Genomic DNA, 18,177 nt, shown 5'->3' with positions numbered 1-18,177 from the left:
TTATTTATTTATTTTCAAATGTTATTTGGGTTCATTCATTATTGGATCAACATGATAAAATTTCCCTTTGTAGGTGAACTATTCCTCTGTGTCTGTGACGTATTAGATGCGCAATAACAACACTTCTTATTAAGTGGACTGTTGCTGATGGCACGTGCACAATGAAATCTATCTCAATGACAATAAATCGAGGAGCAATCGGCACCTCAGAGATAAAATAACTGTCACTTACAGCCTTTATTCTGCTATCCCTGGATCAGACAACCTCTATACGTACTTTCAGAAGGATAAAAGCTGCTCCGTTCATCAAGCGTTCCGTCCATCCATGATGTGTGAAGACATGGCCACATATAGGCATATGTCATCTGTCAGGCCTGTTTTAAATAAACACATTCATGCTTTGTGCTCTGTCACCAACTCCGTCAAACAGCAGGGTTGCTATGACAACCACAACAAGGATGGGGGAACAATTTTGAAGAAAGATAGAGAAAGAAAAATCATAACAGCCAGCACTCCATCAAGTGAATTTCCATGCATGCGTCTTTGCTCGGCCCTACTCAGAAATCGATGTTCAGCCCTAGAGATGGGGTTGCTAGTTAGGCCACTGCTTATGAGGTGTTCTTTAAAGATTGCCGCTGCTGTTTATTTTACAAGGTTCTTAGTGAAACTTCACATTCGTTCGGGTTGAAGGCTCTCAGACTGGTAATAAAGTTGTTTTGTTTTATAGAGCATTTGTTGCTTTTCCAATAAAATGTGACGAGTCGCACTTTACCCATGCAGCGCAGTATCCGTGAAACTCTGTTGTAAAGTGATGAGAAGACATGGCAGATTCTCAAAATATATTGAGTTGTAACATTTAATATCCGAAGGAGGAGGCTGTAATTTTTAAAGTTAAGCATTAGCATATTTCTGTAGGTTTAAAATGTTGAGCACTTCTTTTTCCAATCCTGCATTTTTACTATGATTGTTTATTTTATTTTTCAAACTCTTTTGAGATTTTGAGTTTGGTTCTTTTATGTGGTTATCTGTAAATGAGAAATAATTCCTCAAGGCCACATTCGCTTTTGCTGCTCGGCTCTTTCCTTTAGCTGCCATTGTTTGCGGCATAAAAACATTTCAATAGGGTCTTTCTCTGCAGAACTGTCTGGTTTTATTGAATGATTTTGTGTGCTTTCCCTGAGGTTAAGTGTGTGTGTGTGTGTGTGTGTGTGCATTCAGCGAGGCTGTGGATATGGGCCTGTAAGCTGATAGTATACCACACTATACTATTAGCATATTGAAGAGGGCCATGAGCTCAAACGTCTTCCTGACCTCGGGTCAAGTTTCATTCAATGTCACAGCTGTGTGGCCAGTTCCTTTATATGTATGTGTGTGTATATATATATATATATATATGCAGTATATGTAGATTTGAATCCCACTATCAATATATTCATCCTATAATATAATTAATTTTGTTTTTATAAAATAAAATATATAATACATTATAAAATTAGTGTGTAATAAATGTATACAATTTTATGTATATGTAATATATTTTATATATACTTTTAATCACAGACAGTTTTACGATACCTGTTTAAATTCAGAATAATCTTTTGTCTTCAGTAGGGATCTTTAGAGTTATTATGATGCAGTTTTTTTCATGTGAATAATTTCAATTTTTGTGTTCTTATGGTTTAGAGTAGATTGTTGCGCTTCAAATGAGTAAAAATCAAATCGCTTCAGGTGTGTAGCACCAAAATAAATAAAAATAAAGAAAGAAAGAAATCAAAAATAAAGAAATTAAAAATCAGTGCAAACACAGATTGCTGGCCGCACACTAAATTTAATCCAGAGACGGTCTAGCAAAAATATATTTTATTATATGAACTTTATAGTGCAAAAAAAGTGCACAGTGCAAGTGAATTGAAAATATTTCAGCATATGAAACGTTTGCATGTGCTGGTCTAGTTTTTCATTCACCTGCACTATACAGTGGGTACGGAAAGTATTCAGACCCCCTTCAATTTTTCTGTGTGTACATTAATGAGGAAAAAAAATTAACTTAAATGATTTTAGCAAATGGCTGCAATATAACAAAGAGTGAAAAATTGAAGGGGGTCTGAATACTTTCCGTACCCACTGTATGTAGATTATTTTGTGCTCTTCTAATATTTTTGATCATGGTGGATTTTCCACAACAGTTATTTTAATTCTGAATAATGTCTTCAATAGGAAGCTTTAGTGCTAATGGGATGCACTTCAACATATTTTATTAGATTAATGAGGTAAAAAGTGTACAACCAAATGGTTGCGTGAAGGCTCAAATCCAGCTTTGTATTGACCATATTATATGGAGGAGTGCTCACCACAACCATGTTACATGCTCCTCAGCCATTACTGTGGTCCATGATGGCGGTAAAATTGGATCACAAATGTGTCAGATAGGTCATTGTATCTTTAAGATGCTACATCGCCCTGGGGAACAAGACTAGTAAAAGTTTTATTGGCCTATTTACTGCAGCAATGGGCCGCCTGGTAGTATGGAGTTGTGTCTCTGTGTTTGGATTTGTTTGGATTGGTCCTATAGATCTGTTTTAGCCAGATCCACAGGATCCAAAGCCATTGTTCCTATCCCTATCAGGACTGTTATGTAGAGTATTGATTAGACCCCTGCTAGCTGGCCCGTCCCAGAGAGAGTTTCAAATGAATTTAGTGAGCACTACAGCTTCTGTAGCCCTTAAAATCCACCACATCCAGCTTAATGTACCTCCTGCTGTTTTACTTGCTCTCAGGAGAGACGCCACTTCAAGCCCCTGTTGACTGTGCATATTGTTGCCTTCTGCTTAACTTCAACATAAAGGCCTCTTATGTATGTAAATCCTCAATGTGATAAAGTTGAGCTTTTAGGGGAAGCTTATGTTTTTTAGCATTTTTATCGGCAGAGTTGTGGATAAAACAGTGTCCAGAGAGGAAGGAAGAGACAATGGAAGTGGCGCCTTATCACAGGAACAGACGTGGAGCACCGCCTGGCCACCGAGGAAGAAGAGGAAATCACGACCAGCTGGAAGCACCTAACCAGACAGAAGTGCATGTGAATCTCTGAATTTGTTTTTTTAAACCCAGAGAGGGGCCTGCTGGAGTGTGACAAATCTGACCCCGAGCCTCCAGCTCTCTCTGTTGGGTAAGCTTAGATTAGGTTGCTTAAATGCAGAGTGTGTTGGCTTTTAACCACACCTCTGATAAAGATCTGATTCACTGTGCTGAACACACAGGCCCAAGAAAAAGAGAGAGGACGATGAGGAAAGAGACAGAAACACTGTCATGTTTGTTTACTTGAGAGGTAGCTTCAGTCCATCATTTGATCTATCATGCACAACAGTAATCAACATAAGCTCTGGCATTATGGAGGAACAGCTGGTGCAGACATATGTTTGCTATATGAAGATATACCATAGACTTTTTTTTAGAATTAAAGACCATAGAATTTATATTTAAGGTACTTATATTTATAAAACTTAAAATTACTATAGATAAACCCTATCCCTAATATTCATTTTTGATATTAATAGTAATTTTATATACATTTTCTAATATACAGAAAAAAATAAATGAATGAATAATAATAATAACAATAGGCAAGTACACACATACAAATACAAAAGTGATTCCTGCCCCAGTTGTAATCCCAAATTATTAAGAAATGTGAATGACAAAAATTTACAAGTAAAATATTCATATGAGTTACAGTAAAAAGACTTAATTGAGAACATATATGCAGTTAATTTAATAATAACACAGTGCAAAAAATCTTTAAAATAGCACAAAAAAAAAATAGGCCTAATATTCGTTATGAATTTTTATCATTTGTAATAATAATAATAACAATAATAATATATAATTGTTAAAAAATATTTAGGTATTAAATAATATAATATAAAGTAATTGTAATAATAATAATAAAATAATTTGTATATTTTGTTCTTATTTTTTCTTTTCTTTTAGGGTGAAATACTGTATGACCTGAACATATTTTTCGAGAGATTCACTCAGGCACAGAGTCACTCTAAGGAAGTGTGAAGTGGTTCATTTAAGACAGTAAATGTAGGGCAAACGTGAAGCAACAGCAGACAGCTGGCCACGAGCAACCTGACATCAACCGGACGATCAATTAATCAGGAGAGGGAGACAGAGATAAGTTTAAAGAGATGGCTAGAGAGAAAAAGATAGAAGCAGACACAGAAGGGCATTAGTTTACCATAGCCCTGCTGTTGAAATAAAACCGTAGCTATCTCGGCCATGGCGTGCAGTTTATTTCAGTTCTTAATGGAAGGCATCTCACGTTTGGCGCAGATGCTGTTTGGCTGTAAAGGGGCCCTCCAGTGCTGTTTCCAATTCGACCACCTGAGAGTGGAAGCCGGAGGGGGCACCAGGGAAGCCCCATAATGCGTTTTATGAGAAGTGGTCTATTGAGTTAAAACATCAGAGATGGAATAGGTCTCCAGCAGCATGAGTGTGTTTGTGTTGGTGGGTTATCTTGCCCTAGGGCCACTACTGGGGCAGTCAGTGAGAGTAGGTTATGTCTGAATGTGTGTGTGGGTTGGACGGTCTGTGGAGGTCATTCTAACCACAGCGTAAAGTGAGACCATAGGACTCATCTGAAGTCAGAGTTGGCTAGCTTGACGTTTCCGTGTAGGTCAGTTGGTCCAAGTGTTGCTGGATTACAAGACTCAGGTTGACCTTGCAATTTTAAATTCTCAAACCTCTGTTCAAAAGCCCAATGCACCACAAGTACTTATCTATGCCTTTTTGTATAAACGGAATTAACAAAAATTTTTAGGGCATTGACCCTATTCATAGTCTCTTTTTTTATTGTGAGGTAGAAAATTGACTTGACCTCAGAGTTCGTTATAGCAATGGAGGAGCTAATCACATGCATGAATTTTGGGCTTTGTGTCAATCAGCAAGTGAATGCTATAACTGAAATCACTGAATTTAAATAATAAAAAAGACAAATAATTAAAAAAAATCTAAAAATAAATATAATTATGTAAATGTTTTATTTTATATATATATATATATATATATTACATTTTTACAATGCGTTTATGTAAAAAGCCTAAACTTTGTTTGATTCCATGGTTTAAATTAGATCTTGAATCCCATCTTTTCAGTGTAGTAGTGTGAGACTTTAGCAGCCCATTGTATTAATATTTCATAAGTTTATATTGCATGATTATCTTTGAGTTCTGTGATTTTATTTATCCAAAACTCTGCCTGAAGTATTCATGCATTTTGAACATCGTCTGTCTCTGAAGTGTCTCCATTAGGAGTGTTTTCACGTCTCTATGCCTCAACCTGGGCTCCAACAACAGCAATACTGGTGTTTTTGCTCTGATTAATGATTCATAGGTTTAAATAATTGATGTTTTTTGGGCATTGAGATACACGGTACATTAGCCCTCAGTCATTCTGATATCTCCATCAAACACCACCTGCCCATCATTTTAGTGTGTGTTTTGGTGTACGTGTACGGTGTGAACAGTCATCTAAAGTTGTTCACATACGTCAACATGTGAGTGTCTCAAATAGCCCTTAAATAATATATATCAATTACGTAATGCATTATTGTCATCATAAGTTTCTCTAACAATAGGTAAAGACCATCCAGGAGATATCTGTGACATGATTAATAGCTTTAAACCATAATTAACTTCATTTATTTATCATTTTAACATATGGGACTTTTAAGAACAAGTTTTATCATGCATCAGGAATCAGAGGCCCAGATGGTGATGTCTGCTGGATTTTATATGTTGAAACTGATGGCTCATCTTAACTGTGTGAATGGCACTGAAGGACATTTCACATCTTTCCCTGCCCTTGCTAGTAAAAGAATAGAGGTGCAATTCTCAGGGTGCCTGAACGGTACATGAAAGATCCTGCACCCCTGCTGTCTTAAGTGCAGATAAATCGAGAGTGGAAGTATGAATGCTAATTTTAAACAATTGACAGGCATTGCTATTAAGCAGTTTCAGGGCTCCAGGATGCCCAATGGATACTTGAGGTCACTTTTTTGTAGCATCTCTAGCCACTTTTATTCCTGATGATGTCACTTTTAGGGGTCACCTTCAGTGACCCGTGATGTCAGCAGCTGATGTTATCTGCTACAGTGCCTTCTGATCCCTACAGGTGACCTTTCCCTCCTTAGTGAATATGGATTAGAACTTTGAAGTAGAATAGAAAAGGATAGAATAGCATGGAATGGCATTGAATGAAATGGAATGGGATTAAATGAGAAGAGTCCCTTTGATACTTAATGGTTCTGTTAAGTATTGATTAATGGTTTGGTTTGGTTCATAGCTTATACCGTTTGCATTATAATTTATATAAATAAATAAATAACATAAAATAAATTATTGTTATTACAATTATTAGTAGTAGTTTTTAATAATAATTAATAATGTTAATTTTTTATTATTGATTTTTTTTTTGAAAAACCTTGGTTTCTTAATGTCTTGCACAACCGTCTCTAATTATATGCTGTTTAAGCGAGAAATTTAGTTAGAATGTGCCTTCCAGCATTTAGTATCTCCAGGCACATGTTGTGGAGGACTATAGAGAGCTGTGTTTGGGAGAGAGAAGTTCCTGTTGTGGCAAATTTGGCTCAGATCCTTTCCAAACCTGCTGAGTGAAATTAAAGCTCCACAAATCGGATTATTGCTTCCCAAGAGAGCCGTCTCGTAGCCAGTGGACAACTGCCTCTATGGTATACTGTTATCACCACACGTCTCTCTCTTTTATTCTCACTGTGAGTCTGGAAACCAATTTGAGGACAATCAATAGTGGTTGGTGTCTCTTCCCGTTTCTTTTGCATATTTACTGGACCATTGTCTTTCAATAAGCCGCCAACATAAATCTAATTTATCAACCACTGACATATGAGGGTAAATACAGCGGGCCGTAACAACCATAAAGTATGAGTTGTGCACGTCCCCCTACAGTATTTAGAATAGTCGTCAACCATTATGGGTTTTTCTATAGTTGATTATTACATTTCTTCCCCTGTCCAGAATATGTGGCAATATTGGTTAATGATAACTGATATTGTAACGTCAGTGCCAATATAAATAGCAGGGTGGAGGAGCAAATCGGTGCAATCTGTCTAGCTTCCTTTTTATTGCTTATGACAAACTTTTCCTTGGGATACATGATTTTCTGATCCAATTTGAGCTAATGTACAGTAATAAGTGGTGAGGTTTTGGATCAAAGAGATTTCACAGTGGGCATCGATGACCCACACAGCAGGCATAGAAATTGGCACTGACAAAATTATCCTGTTTCTTATCCTAGACTTACTTTTATTTCTTATTGGTGTATTGCATCATGTCTGGATTGGATACAGTGTTCACAAAATGGTTGAAATCCCTTTTGACAACATTTATTCATACTTCACTGAAAATATTAAAAACAGACCATTTATTCTCCTTTCACAAGGCCAATTTCTATTCATGAAATACAGTATCACTAAAGACTGTGAAATGAACAACATAAATCAATCAAATAATAAATAAATTTGTGTTATCTAAACGTGAGATGTATTTTTAGTTGTTCAGCTGGTGGTTGTTACCACCTTATTTAATGCCTTGAGATAAATACCCAGTTAACACATTCACAGCACCTTCTACGGATCATCTTTTATGAATAATTAACAGATAGTCATTATTATTCATGAGCTAGAGTAGGTGTAGTCATGTGCACTGAGCTTTAGATAGAGAGAGAGGGAGGAACCGAGAGAGAGCTAGAGAGAGGGAGAGGTGGGCAAGTGAAAGAAGGGGGTGTGTCTCTATGAAGAGGGGTTTAGTACAGCGTGCTTGGATGACTGCTAGCTAGTGTGGATGAGAGAGGGACACAGGGAGATTGAGGGGGTAAGATGCACACACACAGACAGTCATTCACGAGGAATTCTGCAACATCAGGCAGGCTGGTCAGTGCGTGATTTTTACACAAAGAAGACCGGGAAAGAGGTACCTACTGATGAGAGACGTTACTCATCGTTTGAGGGAAATCCCCGGTGTGCCTGTGTGTGTGCACTACTGCCAGAGAACTGTTGGGGGACCCGAGACGGCGAGATGGGCTGTAACCTGTGCACGCTGCAGAAAAGAGAGGAGCACTACAAGCTGCTGTATGAGATCGCACAGGTGAGTCGACTTGTTTAACCTACTCCTGAGATCCTTCTGAAGTTGAGTTGTGAGATCAGATGGGACTTACATGGAAGTTTCTACCTTCTCTAGAGATATGTTCTCTATATTTTCTAGGCAACTTGGTTAGATGAATGGATCCATTTGTTTAGACTTGTTTATCCAAAGCAACCTACAAATAAGAATAATGCAAGTAGAACCAGTTTTTTCAAGGGACAGGACACTACTCCTCCAAGTAGTAGATAGGGAAACCCTTTGTGTTTTAAATATTCATTTTTGGCCGTTTTTGGACAGAACAGTCAGAGAGTGGATAGGAAGTGATGTGGGAGAGAGAAAGAGGTGCGGGAATGGAAAGGACCACAAGCCTGGATTCGAACTCTGGTTGAAGCATATCCAAGGGGCTATCGACTCCAAACTTTGTGTTTTAAAAGTGTCTTCTAAGACATTCAGTTTGGCTCTAGTAGTTGTTTTGTGTTTGGACCTGCACAGTCTTGTGTGAAGAGTTCTTTAGGGGAACTCTTTGTTGTGTTGAATTCCCAACTGCATTGGGGACTTACCTGGAAGAATTTGTCAGGGATCAAAGGAGGTTTTGCAGCACACACCCTTTACAACTGTAGTAATGTTCTTGTTCATTTGGGTACAGCTGTTGTACAAGATGCTTACAGGTAGGAGGATGAGAATTTTGGATTTCACACACTGGTGAAACTTTTTATTGTTACGTAGCCAGAGTTGCAAGAAAGAAGCAAGCCTGGATAAGGTGCAAAAACCTGACCAAATTGCAAAAAAACATTGATCATGATTAGTACCACCATGTTTCCAAACCCTTGCCTTTGTAGTTGGCATCCACTGGAGCTCTGTAACAGATTCTTAGAAGCAGAGTTGTTCAATACAATAGTTAAAGATCAATTTAGCTTTTTAGTCACCACTAACGTTTAGGGTTGATGCTAGTCTCGGAATGGCTGAAATCTTGGCTCCGCTCCTTTCCGAGCTGTAGGAATGCCCATGTTCCTGTGCTGCATGGGAGGTCAGAGTCCATGCTCCCTCTTGAGCACCAAGCGTGCAAAATAATATTTTCATGTTGCTCTGATCGCTGCCTCATTAAGCTGTTGTACAAAATGGCTTTAGTCCCTAATTAGATGGTAAACTGTGCCTTTTGTCTGTGTGGAAGCCAATCTGGGAGATTATCCCTGTCAGCGACTGGACTGGGGTGATAGAAGTTTGATCCCTACTGGTTCAAAACAGCAGGCTTGTGTTTAGAGTGACTTGTTCAGATAGCCTTTTGCTGATAACGGTGCTCTATTGCCTGTGATTGGGAGTTTTGTACAAGCACTTGCTCGTTTGTGGCACAATGGAGTGAAGAGTGGCTGGCAGCATTTTTGTGTGCGGCGTGTTGCCGCTGTGACACCCTAGAGATTGTGTGTATGTGTCTGGTGGGTTATGGTTTGCTTTTTGCTTGACATGAGATGACTTTTTATATGTCACATGTTGGTCCCTTTGTAGTTTTAGCAGTGAAGTTCAACTCTCGACGGAAGAATGACAGAACGGAGAGAGAAAGAAATAATGCAATGTCTCCAGGAAGGATGAAGGTACTAGGGAATGTTGAAAGGAAAGGGAAATCTGGATCTACTCTCTGTGGAGTGAATTCCCAAGCTGAAGCAAAAGTGTGTCAAGGCCTCAGATGTTTCTCAGATTGCCTCAGATGTTTCTGTTATTCGGCAATTTAAATTTTCAAGCTTTTATGTTCGCAAGAAGAAATCAAAGAAATGTTGCACCGTGTTACTCTTGAAGTCACAACAAGAAGCAGACATGAATAAACACAAACACACGCCTACACTGCAATTTCACGCCCCCTGACAATTTTGACGCTATTCTCGGCAGCACAGCCGAGAATAGACCCTGGTGGTCTGTGAGATTTATGAGTTTAATGTGAGTGTTCGCCCCTCAACGGGCTCGCCATGGAAATGTATTATTCTTTCTTTGTTAGCCGCGTTACAAAGAACCGTACTCCCGCACTCTTTCCCTCTCTCTTACTCTCAGTCTCGGAGTACTTGGCTGTGTTTTTATGTTCCGTCAGCAAGATCAAGTTTTGGATTGTAAGGTCTGAGCCATTTCATCTTAATTTGGTCTGCAGATCAAAGTGGCAAAACCTCTGTGATTAGCTGCTGTTTATCCATTGTGATGTAATATGTGATGTCATTTCAAGTCTTATTACAGATGACTTGATTTGAGGAGGATATAAACACTCAATGATATCAAAATGACAGCTTTTGAGAAACCAAGCATTATTTTATGCAGTGCTGTGGAAAACAAGATGGCAAACACCTATGAGGTGGTTGGATAGGGTAACATTATGGATGCTTATTAATACACAGTTATTGTGAAAAAGTATGTGAACCATTGGAATTAACCATTGGATATCTGCATAAAATGGTCTTTTATTGAACTAACTGTGTAAACATTTATAGTGCAGGGTGGAAAAAATATGTACATCCTTGGATTTAATAATTAGTTGACTCTTTTTGGGCAGCAGTATATTTTTATATTAATAAATAAGATTTGTTTATTATATAACACTATAATTTGCACTTTCTACTCTATTGTATGAGTTTCCAGAGTTTCAGCTCGATTTTCATCATCAGCAATTCAAAATGGTCTAACTAGTACAATGAACTTATGACTTAACATGTTGTTACCATGGCAACTTAAAGATTTTGTCTTGTGCTAAAATTTGATCTACTGCTAGGCTAAATCTGTAAGGTGCACAGAGTGAGGCAACTGTTAAAATCAAACTATGTAAATGTATTTATTTCCCTATTAATCTCTAAAATTCTGGTAATTGCTGATCAGCGAATCTGTGTTAGCATGAGGTGATGGAGGCTATTTCACTCAGTTGAGCTGAAACACTGAGGCTCATGGGAGCAGTGCAGTTTACGGCCATGGTCAGGATCCCTTATGGGGACAGATGCTCAGTGTAATTTCCAGTCTGTGGATCAGCATGGGAGGAGAACGAGAGATATCACCTCCCACTCATTTACTCTCACTAAGACACTCATTTTTAGTATCTGTAGTTCCACAAATTTCAGAGATATCATGAAAAAATAGAAGCAGAACTTAGCAGGAATCACATTTACATTTACGCCAATTACATTTGCTATTTGTAATTCACCTTGTTTCAAAAGATCTTCTCCAAACTCTCTTGATTAAATCATAAATGGGATTTTTAATTAACATGAAAAAGCTGGCACCAGTTTACCTCTGCGCCCCCTACGGTGGCCATCAAAGGTCAGAGGAAGTGTTGGTCCCGAGAGCACTAACAACCATATGGATCTGGATCTGTGTGAGTGAATTGGGCAGTCAGTGTATCACAGCCTTCAAGTTTAATGGGCCTCCAGATGGAACCTTTAGAGAGATCTTCCAAAAGGAACTGGCTTTTGTGAGTGTGTAAGATTGAGTTTTGAGTGTGTATGTGTGCAAGGATGCTTCACACTCCTGCCTGAACCAAGGTCTCTCTTATTGGCATCGTCACTGTTGGGTGATGTACCCTGTCTCTCTCTCAGAACACTCTCATCCATCTTCCTGTCCCGGAGCCTTTTTCTGAACGATGCTCCTTGCTGATGAAATGCGTTGGGTGTGGAATGAAAGAAGGGAAAGACAGAGAAACATGTAGTTTTGATTGATCTTGTGAGCGTGTTGGATGATAAGTATGTCAGATAGCACAGACCCTGGGGTGATCATATCAGCAGACCCTGCCAACTCCAGGCCAGGAGAAGCGCGTGTGTGTGTGCATATGATGGAAATCTCATTTAAAGCCCATATCATTCTCTTTGGCTCTAGCATGCATGGAATGATTGCATAATTATTGCTAAAAATAGACTCTACTCTTTCAGTGGTCCTGGTGATTTTCTGCTTTAGTGAAATGACAGATGCTGAGTTCATCTTTTTCTCCTGATCTGGAAAGAGAGCAGATGACCTCATCTAAACCTGTGTCTCATGTCATTTACTGATCTTCCTTACCAGATGTACTGGATTACCTGCTGTTGTGTGTATGGTTTCACATTTACAGCATACCAGTTTTTAGACTTCATGTGAATATGTAGAAAGTAATATCAGCTTTCAAAAGCACACATGAACAGATCTATGATAGTTCATTACATTTTTGTTGAATTAATTACATGAAATTAGACACTTTTGTTAGGGATGCACCATATTTTGAGACCATTCACTCACTCACTCACTCACTCACTCACTTATTAATTCATTTATTATTCATCATTAGTTTATTTATTAGTATTAGATGATATTGGTTTATTGATTTATGCATTTCCTCAATTTTTTCATTTGTTTTACATTACCTTTGCCACAATGTAACATTTACGTAGAGTTAATCTAATTATTCAATAACATTATTATTTAATAAATTATTTAATAAAACCGTTAAATCTTGAACATAGCAGAAAATGAATATTTATTTTTAATGGGTAATTTTTCATATTTTTCATTTTTCAATATTTATTTATCATGTTGTGATGCCTAAATTCACTTGTATAATAACAATAAGAATATTAATACTGTCTATTTTTTCGGTTATCAGCATTAACATAATATCAGCTTTTAGGCCACAATTTTAATACATTTGTGCAAGGTTACACTCAGCCAATCTTTTTCTTAACTATTTTTAAAGATTTTTATAAGATGTATAGCATCAACTGTAATAAGAAGTGGCAACAGGGTCATTATCATTGTTGTTACTGTCTCTACCGCTCAGGTGGATTGAGTTTCATGGGATTTTACACTTCTGTCTGATCTGCTTCCTGTATGACTGTCTCTGAAGTGAAATTATGGGGTGACCTTTTCTTTTTTGTGTTATTTCATTTTAAAAAGTGCAGGCTTGACCTTTACATCCGTATAACAAACCCATTCGACAGTCAGACCCTCTGATTGAAAGTCTTTATTATGAGCCCCTCTCTGCTCTCATTTTTTCCCATATACCATACACCACCTATGCGGCCACACTATCCATGCAATGCAAAAATGTACTTTGCATCAACCAGACACTCTGAAGGATATTTATTGCATATAGGTTTTAACTCACAACTCCCCTTTTAAACACTTTATTTTCTTTCCAAGTAGGCCAAGTTGCAGTTAGTAGCATTTTATTTGCGTTTAGTATTTTTTTTGCACTTTCAGAACAGGCAGATTAATTTGTGAACTCCTTTTTGAAATTATTAACCAAAAAAGATGAATATGCATAAATTAAATCTTGTTCTTTTTGTCCCAAACTTGTCATTTTATATTCTTAAACTGATCCTGGCCTCTCTATTTCATTCTTAAAACAATCATAGTCTGATTTCAGCAGAACAGATCATAAAAGTTCTTTGTCTGGAACCACAAAGGAGATGACCTGCTTGTCTGCCCTAGACACACTGGTGTGTAATTAGTGCTGGGCTTCAGAGCTGATTGGTAATTATAAGAAGTTATGGAGTTTTGTCTTTCCTTCATCATGCAATCCTCTGTGAGTCGGCCCAATTGGCAAGTCAGAAGGGGCTGATTACACCTCCGTCACACATGGGTGCTACACAAATGAAACACAGGGCATTAAATCTACATACCGCTGTTCACTTGACTTAAGGACTAGAACTAGTGTGATGGATCTTGCATTAAAAAAAGTCAGAAAATCTTTCTGAGATGGTTTTTGTCACGGTTCTTGGATAAAATCACTGATATTGCTGAACCCAGTTCATGTCTCAGGTATTGTGCAAAAGAAGGCAACATAAAAAATCAAAATTTACTTTGTTAATGCATTTTCCTGGTCTAATAGTGAGTGATTCATCAATTCATAATATTTAATCAGAACGTCCTCTTCCTCTTTTAAATGACTTTGCTTGTTCACTGATGTCACTTAGGCCTTAAGATAATACTAACCAGAAACAAAAAATTTCGTCTATTTTTCACTATATTACCTTTGCTATAATCTAACATTTTAAGTTAATCTTCAAAATGCTAATGATTTAATATCACTGTCAAACTGTCAAATCTTCAGCATAACACAAATTGAATTTTTTTTTCACACTATACATTTATAAAGTTGTGATGTTTACATTTACATGTAGCTTTAGTTTATGGTGCTTAATTGTTAGTTTATTTAGACAAGGTAGATAACATTATCCAAATTTTTTCAACCTAAAACACATCAAGCTAATAAAAGTGGTTTCAAATGGCAATTTGCATTGACTTTAAAGTATAGGTTATTTTCCTTGATTTGTTCTACATTGATTGGGTCTATATAGCAGGTTTATAGTGCACTGGAGGTTTGTGGATTGATCCATTTGTAATTAACACACAATTAGCAGGTACATACGTCTAGATGACAATTCCTAATATCCCATCTGGCCAAGGACCCAAGGAGGAAATAACGTGTGCGTTGTGCAGCTGCCAGTGTTTGCGGAGAATTACAGTTCGAGAGCTCTTCAGACAAATTCAGATAACTTATGGGTTATGTGTGATGTATCTGCAGTTTTAAAACAATCTGTGAGCACTGCAGTTCAGCCCAGTAGTGCAGTTACTTGGTAAGATTTTTATGCAGATCAAATAATAAAGCATCTGTGTGTGCAAGGTTAAGCCACAGGAATGGATCTCAGTGGCTTCTTGTGTCTGTACTGATATCCCTCCCCCACCCCACTTTCTGCCTGTTCTTTTGTTCTTGCAAAGGTGAGACATTTTTTGATAGAAAACAGAGCAGAAAACTGAGGAATTATTATGGGATATTGAAATTGCAGTGTTTATCAGAGTCTAATTTCAATATAACTTCAAACTGTTAGTACACTTGAATGGACTGTTATATGGAACTGAATTATGGAGAGAGACCTTGTGTCTTTGCAGACATCTGGCAATAGCAGACAGGATTGGATGCATTTCACCTTTCATCACACACGTCTTACACACACACACACACATACAGGGAGGTCACTGCTCCTGTCTGTTCCTCTTGGCTGGCCTCGGCCCCCTGTGTTAGTGACAGTCTGTCAGTGTGAGACACAAACTGGCCCGGGTCATTTCCTCTGAGTCTGACACCAGCAGACTGTGACATCCTTAAATCAACAGCAATGATAAGCTGATATCACTCAAACATTCCTTGTAAATGTGTTGAACTTTTACATAAAAAATTCATATCTAAAGAGTTGAGATTTCGACTGGTACTCTTGTTCCAGACTCTTAAATATGAAAATCCATAAAATTGCATTTAATCTTCCAATTTTATTTTAAAATTATTTCCTTTATACACACATTACTACTGTGTGTGACAGTTGTAGTGTAATTTTAATGATAAATTTTTCAATTATGATTATCAATTTTACTACTAGTTAAGTTTTATCCAAAGTTAGTGTATGTGGAAAATGAGTATAAGAAGTGTGTTTGAAGAGTTTATTTTTGAAAAATCCACAGAGCCAGAAGTTGCCCATGGTTGAATCATTCATATCTGTGTTTGGTTGTAATGTGTTGAACTGGTAGCTGGTCTGTAATTTTGTGCATGTCATATTGAAGCCTGTAGATCTCATATGTCCTTGATCCCCCTTGTCATTGCTTGTTGCTCAGGCCTTTTCAGTCACTGAGTCCAAACTTGTGCGTCTTGGAAGGGTTCTGTATGTTCATTCGATACTGTGACACTATCAAACTTGAGTTGGTTTTCTAGCATGCTTGAAAAGTCATTAGCAACTCTCTGAGGTCTCCTGCACCGTCCGTTTGCGTATTAAGTATCAAGCGGCCCATCTGTGGGGCACACCATGGAGTCTCCACTCCGTAACCAGATCTGCTTTCTGAAACATCAGTAAGGTTCAAGTCTTAGAGCAGATCCTTTCCAGGAAATTAGCAGTTTTGTGTCCTTTTGTTTGCTTCCATATACAGCATTGGCCTAATAAAGCATATAGAAGAGACCTAGTTGTCATATAGGGAAATTGTCACATATATTAAGGAATATATTAAGTTTTTTAAGGTCAGAAGTTCAAGTATGCATGTGTTTACTCAAGCAAATGGTTTTGTTTGTTAGTTTCAAATGTCTACTTCAAAACTCTTAAAATTTGAATTTAAATGTGAAGTCCATAAATGTTTAAAAATATATTTTATTTGTTTGTTTGCTTGTTTATTGTTTGTTTGTTTGTGTAGACAAATAGACAAATAAAGCTACTTTTAGAAATATTGACTGGAGTAAAAAGTAAATATCCAACATTTATGTTATGTTATGTTATGTTATGTTATGTTATGTTATGCCACTCCGTAACCAGATCTGCTTTCTGAAACATCAGTAAGGTTCAAGTCTTAGAGCAGATCCTTTCCAGGAAATTAGCAGTTTTGTGTCCTTTTGTTTGCTTCCATATACAGCATTGGCCTAATAAAGCATATAGAAGAGACCTAGTTGTCATATAGGGAAATTGTCACATATATTAAGGAATATATTAAGTTTTTTAAGGTCAGAAGTTCAAGTATGCATGTGTTTACTCAAGCAAATGGTTTTGTTTGTTAGTTTCAAATGTCTACTTCAAAACTCTTAAAATTTGAATTTAAATGTGAAGTCCATAAATGTTTAAAAATATATTTTATTTGTTTGTTTGCTTGTTTATTGTTTGTTTGTTTGTGTAGACAAATAGACAAATAAAGCTACTTTTAGAAATATTGACTGGAGTAAAAAGTAAATATCCAACATTTATGTTATGTTATGTTATGTTATGCTATGCTATGCTATATTATGTTATGCTATGTTTTATGTTATGTTATGTTATGTTATGTTATGTTATGTTATATTATAATATATTAATCGACAATGATAAATATTGAATTAATGGAGTCACAAGTGTGTCCCATATTCTTGCTCTATCCTATGAAAAATATTATGTCTTTTTATCTGCTCATTCAAATTCTTCCATGTCTATTTCTGATTAGCCAATTATGCCCAATTCATACTTGAAGTCATCCGTTGAGCAACTGTAAAAGCAGGCACTGACTGACTGCCGACAGGCTGAATGGAGCTAAATTGCACTGCAAAACAACCCAGCGTGGCACGCATTATGGGGCTGCGTGAGTCAGAGAAGATCTTTAAGCAAGCGTGTGTTTGAATGTCCATTCACACACATCTGATGTGCTCTTGAAGACTGTTCAGGTGTGAAGGCATGTGCTATTTTTTCTATCCGCCTAGCGGAATCCGACTCAACACATGAGGAATAATGCTAATTGGCATGTAACAGGAAGAGCCGGGAATTACACACACGCTTAGGGAGATAAAAAAGTCTCACGGCTGGTAGCTCATTAAAGGGTTGTTATAATTTGATTTAAATCTGTCATTCACACATTGAACCTCTCACACAATGTACCTGGTTTTACTCAGAAGGTGCAGGTTTGCATATTAAATGCTGTGTTTGTGCTCCTGGTTATTTGATTAATCTTAATATGGGCTTCAGGTTTGATGGGTCGGTTTTGGACGTATGGTGGCAGCCGCCATGTGCCATACCTGTAGTGGTGAATTAGCTACACACAGAGCATGACCGACCCGTGCCAGCCTACGCGCAACTGCCAGATGCATTCATCAGGCTTTGGATCCGCAAACGTGGGATGCAGGACAAAAGATTCACACCCAATAATGTGGTCTTTGATTAATATGTTTTTGTCTAGAAATGTGTTTGGATTGGCACACAAGAGTGCAATATAGTGGAAAAATACAGCAACGGGAGTCTTTCTGTCATGTCGATGTATATTTTGACGATGCTAACAGATAGGCCTCGCTCAGGTTCAGAACTCAAAAATGAACTTTATGCATTGTCAGAATGTATGAAAGTCACTGGTACAGACTCTGACCTCCTCTTGAACCCTGAAACATTGGATTAGCAGTTACTATCCCTCCCTTGATTTAATTTAGAAATATTGCTTGGTACATAGTGTGTGTGCGTGTGTGTGTGTGTGTGTGTGTGTGTGTGTGTGTGTGTGTGTGTCTCTGTGTGTGTGTGTG

General features: G+C 37.5%; 2 protein-coding genes across 3 annotated transcripts in view; both read left to right on the top strand.

Annotated features, from left to right (window-relative positions):
• Positions 1–4,062, top strand: part of LOC107694229 (MFS-type transporter SLC18B1-like) — a 20,833-nt gene extending 16,771 nt beyond the window's left edge. The window contains exons 8-10 of the mRNA XM_016493868.1: positions 3,109–3,166; positions 3,258–3,402; positions 3,988–4,062. Of these exons, the coding sequence (XP_016349354.1) occupies positions 3,109–3,166; positions 3,258–3,402; positions 3,988–4,062 (278 nt within the window). The remainder of the gene's footprint in view (positions 1–3,108; positions 3,167–3,257; positions 3,403–3,987) is intronic.
• The window catches only part of LOC107694264 (PDZ domain-containing RING finger protein 4-like), a 62,155-nt gene that overhangs the window by 21,724 nt on the left and 22,254 nt on the right, over positions 1–18,177 (top strand). The window contains exon 1 of one of the 2 annotated variants that reach the window (XM_016493909.1): positions 7,894–8,183. The exons of the other annotated variant lie outside the window; for it this stretch is intronic. Within the exon in view, the coding sequence (XP_016349395.1) occupies positions 8,115–8,183 (69 nt within the window). The 5' untranslated portion in view covers positions 7,894–8,114. Of the gene's footprint in view, positions 1–7,893; positions 8,184–18,177 lie in introns of those variants that run through there. 2 annotated transcript variants of the gene reach the window in all.

This window comes from Sinocyclocheilus anshuiensis, unplaced genomic scaffold (assembly GCF_001515605.1).
Source record: "Sinocyclocheilus anshuiensis isolate Anshui unplaced genomic scaffold, SAMN03320099.WGS_v1.1 scaffold1316, whole genome shotgun sequence".
NCBI classification, from domain to species: Eukaryota; Metazoa; Chordata; class Actinopteri; order Cypriniformes; family Cyprinidae; genus Sinocyclocheilus; species Sinocyclocheilus anshuiensis.
Note: the sequence above shows the minus strand (reverse complement) of the source record. Positions and strands in the feature narration are given on the sequence as shown.